The sequence below is a fragment of the Sinocyclocheilus anshuiensis genome, unplaced genomic scaffold (assembly GCF_001515605.1).
Source record: "Sinocyclocheilus anshuiensis isolate Anshui unplaced genomic scaffold, SAMN03320099.WGS_v1.1 scaffold220, whole genome shotgun sequence".
Lineage (NCBI taxonomy): Eukaryota > Metazoa > Chordata > Actinopteri > Cypriniformes > Cyprinidae > Sinocyclocheilus > Sinocyclocheilus anshuiensis.
Window position 1 is genome coordinate 461,843 of NW_015554086.1, and position 4,543 is coordinate 466,385.

At 37.0% G+C, this 4,543-nt stretch overlaps 1 protein-coding gene across 3 annotated transcripts in view; it reads left to right on the forward strand.

Annotated features, from left to right (window-relative positions):
- The window catches only part of rnls (renalase, FAD-dependent amine oxidase), a 59,554-nt gene that overhangs the window by 46,659 nt on the left and 8,352 nt on the right, over positions 1-4,543 (forward strand). For all 3 annotated transcript variants that reach the window (XM_016461399.1, XM_016461400.1, XM_016461401.1), the window contains one exon: positions 2,697-2,872. In XM_016461399.1, coding sequence (XP_016316885.1) covers positions 2,697-2,872 — 176 coding nt within the window. The remainder of the gene's footprint in view (positions 1-2,696; positions 2,873-4,543) is intronic.

Genomic DNA, 4,543 nt, shown 5'->3' on the forward strand with positions numbered 1-4,543 from the left:
GATCACAAATGCAGACATGGTTTTATGTTTACGCGAGCAATGCAACGCGTAAAAAGACAGTATAAGCAGGTGTGCACATAAGTGGTAAGCAGGTCCACATGCGGGACCAAAACAAAAAATGCGCTGTGTAAATAAGTTCTGACAGCGCATTTGCGTACCGACATGATTGACAGCTGTTAATGCACAATCACCATTTTAGACCGACAAACTGTACTGTATAAGATTTCTATTGAAACTGAACGCATAAATCTAGGCTATCCGCTGCCGTTTTTTCAAAGCACAATGCAAAACTGTGACATTTCATTCACTGACGTTCTTCGATCGGCAGCTCCAAACCCGGAAGCGCATGTACTTACTTCGCCGGCAACCCGCCAAAATAAAAGCCTGCTGATTTTGAGTTTGAAAATTATGAAAATGAAAAAAAGTAGTAAATATTAACATTTTATTTTTAAGTTTACTATAAAGTAATTGTATTTGTATTTAATACCTCCCTTTAATTTTAAAATGTAACAATATTATCACACTTTATTATTTAGTTTATACATTTTATTTAAAAAAAAAACTAAATAAAGTGCAATATTATTATCAGTCTTACTAATTATTTTTTTTATAGTTCAATTTAATGGGTAACAGTATATGCAGTATGAGGACCAAACCAAATCTCCAGGTTCTCATATGAGAACCAGGCTGAAAAACTTATGTGCTCCCCTGAGTATAAGTCATTATAATCCGTAATTATGTCCCCACTGGATGCAACAAATGCCTCATTTATAATGGGTTTTAATGTTTTTGTCTCGTCGCTCCGGCCGGACAGGGCATCACAGTATGGTAGGGGCATACCATTTCCGTGACACGCTTGAGGTATTCGGCCAATCACAACGCACTGGATAGCTGGCCAATCAGAGCACACCTCGCTTTTCAGAACAATGAGCTTTGTAAAAATTGACATGTTTCATAAAGGCGGGGCATAGAGGAGAAACAATAATGTAGAGTATGTGGAAAATAATGTGTTTTTTTAACCTTAAACCGCATAAACACATTTCATTACACCAAATACACAAAATAATGTTCTTTTTAGCAACATCATATGACCCCTTTAAACCCACTGTTGAGTGCAGTGTAGACGCTGTTAGTCATAAAATAATCTTCATTTATTATTCCTTGAGGCATTTTATCCACAACTATACTTTCAGGAATACTCAATTTCTTTATTAGTCCAATATTATTTAAAGACCAGGCATGAGAATAACATGTGAATGTGATTTGCCTGACTTTTTCCACATTTATTCCAACATTTTTGCCATTTATGCCAGTGGTCATGATTTAAATGGCTCGTCGTTCTCTGTTGGTCCATAAAACTTTGCTAAACAAAATAGATCTTACTGAAGTATAAGGCCCCTCCCCACAGGTGATCCATAAAGTCAATGTGTTACCCTGTGAATCTGCCAGAGGCTTTAATATTAAGTTATAGCCAGTCTCTGTGGTCTTATTCAGACCTAGCCCTCGTTCCTCAAGTGTTGATCAATGATGGCCTTCAGCATCTTCATACTACTTGTAGTCATTGGGCCAAATCACTCCAGCTGCTCAAACACAACCCCTATGTTTATGGAGCCCAATAAAGCATGATTTCCTCCAATCATATTAAATATGTGTTTTAAAACAGTGTCATTAGAGAAATGACTACACTATGTGCAAGGCTAATATATCAGGCCTGGTCTCAGTCATGGGTCGTGTCTCTGGCAATGGGCTTGGCCCGTAAAGCATTAGATCATGGGGTTTGGTGTGCCCAGATGATATCACTGAGAAACCATCGTCTGGAAAAGAGAAAGTTGGATACTAATACTTACACTACTCATGCTAACCTGTTACGACTAACAAATAAAGCTGGTCATGTCACATTCACAGTGAATATGAAAGAACTAGCTTGATTTGTTAATTTTGTCATCGGTTACTTAATCCAAACCTGTATGGACAAAAGAAGATATTTTGATAAGTCTCTCAGTGTTTTTCTTCCATGGGATCTGATGTTGTTTAGTCCCCATTGGCAAAATGATTTGAAATATCCTTCCAAATATCTTCTTTTTATGTTCCACAGAAGAAAGAAAGGTTTGGAATGACATGATGACAGCTGCATCTCAATAAATTAGAATGTCGTTGAAAAGTTCATTTATTTCAGTAATTCAACTCAAATTGTGAAACTCGTGCATGTCACCATATTCCAATTTGTTGAGATAGTGAATTGGTGGGTTTTTGTTAAATGTGAGCCAAAATCATCACAATTAAAAGAACCAAAGACTTAAACTACTTCAGTCTGTGTGCATTGAATTTATTTAATACACGAGTTTCACAATTTGAGTTGAATTACTGAAATAAATTAACTTTTCCACGACATTCTAATTTATTGAGATGCACCTGTAAATGTTGACAGAATTTTCAGTTTTGGTGCACTGTCTCTTTAAAACATCACATTAAATCATAGAAAATTATTTTTTAAAGTTATAAAAAGTATTTATTGCATTTTCTGCTGTCTGTGCTGTTATCTGACCCTCATTTCTTCCTCCGTTTGAAATGTTCTTCTTTAAACTTTTCTCAATCTTTCTCTCACTGTAGCACACAATGTGGGATCTGTGTATGTTTGTGAATGACTTCATAAGCAGCCACATGTGAGCTTTATAAACTGTGTGTATCTTTGGCAGCTTCGAAGAACTGCGGACCTTCTGTGGTGGTGCACACTAGTGTGCCCTTTGGCATCCAGCACCTGGAGGAGGAGAAGGATGCGGTACAGCCCATCATCCTGGAAGAGCTGAAAAAGGTGATGCCAGATCTACCTCAACCTGACAGCATCAAGTGTCAGAAGTGGAGATACTCCCAGGTGAGACAACATTAGTCTGTGTGTGAGAATTTGACTAAGAAACTCAAATGTATGCTACTATTCAAAAGTTTGGAGTCAGTCAGAATACACAATTTATGCTCTTTTTCAAACTTTAGAATTACTTGGCCTGAAACAGATTTCACTTTGAACTTGATAGAGAGGTTTATAGATTCTTAAACTGGGACACATAATAAAAAATATTACTTAGTCAGTATTATTATCCCCCATTCCATCCCATCCTGGGTCAATCCTTTATAATTCATATACAGTTCATTATTTTTAGATTTGATTTATATTTCATCTAATTTCTTTTAGTTATTTTATGATCTGCTACATTTTGAATTATCTTTGTGAGGCTCCACTGTAATCTGTGTGAATATATATATAACAAGAGTGAAACAGAGATGTTTTGGCTTATTCAGGCAAGTGCTACTAATAGAAGCCTCCCTTCTATACAGCAGAAGACATTAATTTTTAATTAAGCCAGGCTGATAGTGTCTTCAAATCGCTCTACTGAATGAAGAGAATCTTCTACTATATTCTTTTTTTAAAAATCTTCTTTTTAAGTATTTTTGTCCTTTTTTCCAACAAAAAAACATCTAAACTAAATATGATTTACTCAAGAAGCAAAGCTGCGTAACATATTAAGACTTGTTTTCAAATATTAAGACCTGTTTTATTCTTTGACAAATATTTTAGTTCAGCATAAGCCTCATTCAATTTTGTTAGAATTCTGCTTAAAACAAGTAATAAACTTAATGACACATTACCTGTTTATTATCTTGTCTAGTTTTGCTTCTCTAATAAATAAGGAATAAAACATTTTTTTTTACTAGAAAACAGGCAAAATACAGATTAAGAAAAAACTAGTTTAACTTTTTCAAAAGAGACAAATCCATACTCTCCCCCCACTCACTTGGCTCACACACACACACAATCTTACAGTAGTACTTTATGCATTCACACACTGTGTGGGACTGCGCCCTTTCTCGCACAGTTGCATTCTCTCTCAAACACACACAGACGTTCTCTTTCGAAGCCCCCACACTCTCAGCTCCTCTGTGACACAGCACTGGGCCTCAGTTTGAGGTCAGAGGACAAAGAACATCTGTGTGGGAGCGCTGAGCTCGCTGAGTGCCAGAGAGTGGGCCAAGGCCCGTTTAGACTGCAAAGGCGGGAACACAGCACTTACTCACACACACAGACACACACACACACACACACACCTGTGCACGTGCCAGTTCCCGGTCAAACACGCAGAGGGCAGAGGGCATGGAGCAGGAGTCGGTCTTACAGTCATTTGCCACATCACCGTTTGCTGAGCATAAACCGGCAACACACACTCGCACTCCCCACATGTCAAAGTCATTGACTTCTCTGGACTCTAATGGCTGGAAAGACTCTTCATGAGTCATGATTTTTTAATCTACTGTAAATGTAGACTGCTTTTTTCAACAGACACTACATTGTTGGAGCACAGAACATGTGCATTCCTTTTTTATCACTCATGCTTAATAGTACATAACTTCAATTCATAATAAAAAGGCATGGTGTATAATGCACACTCAACCTTAAAATCTGGTGTGGTCTAGGTGTAACATTAAAGGGGTCATATGATGCTTTTTTAAAGATCATTATTTTGTGTATTTGGTGTAACAGAATATGTTGACA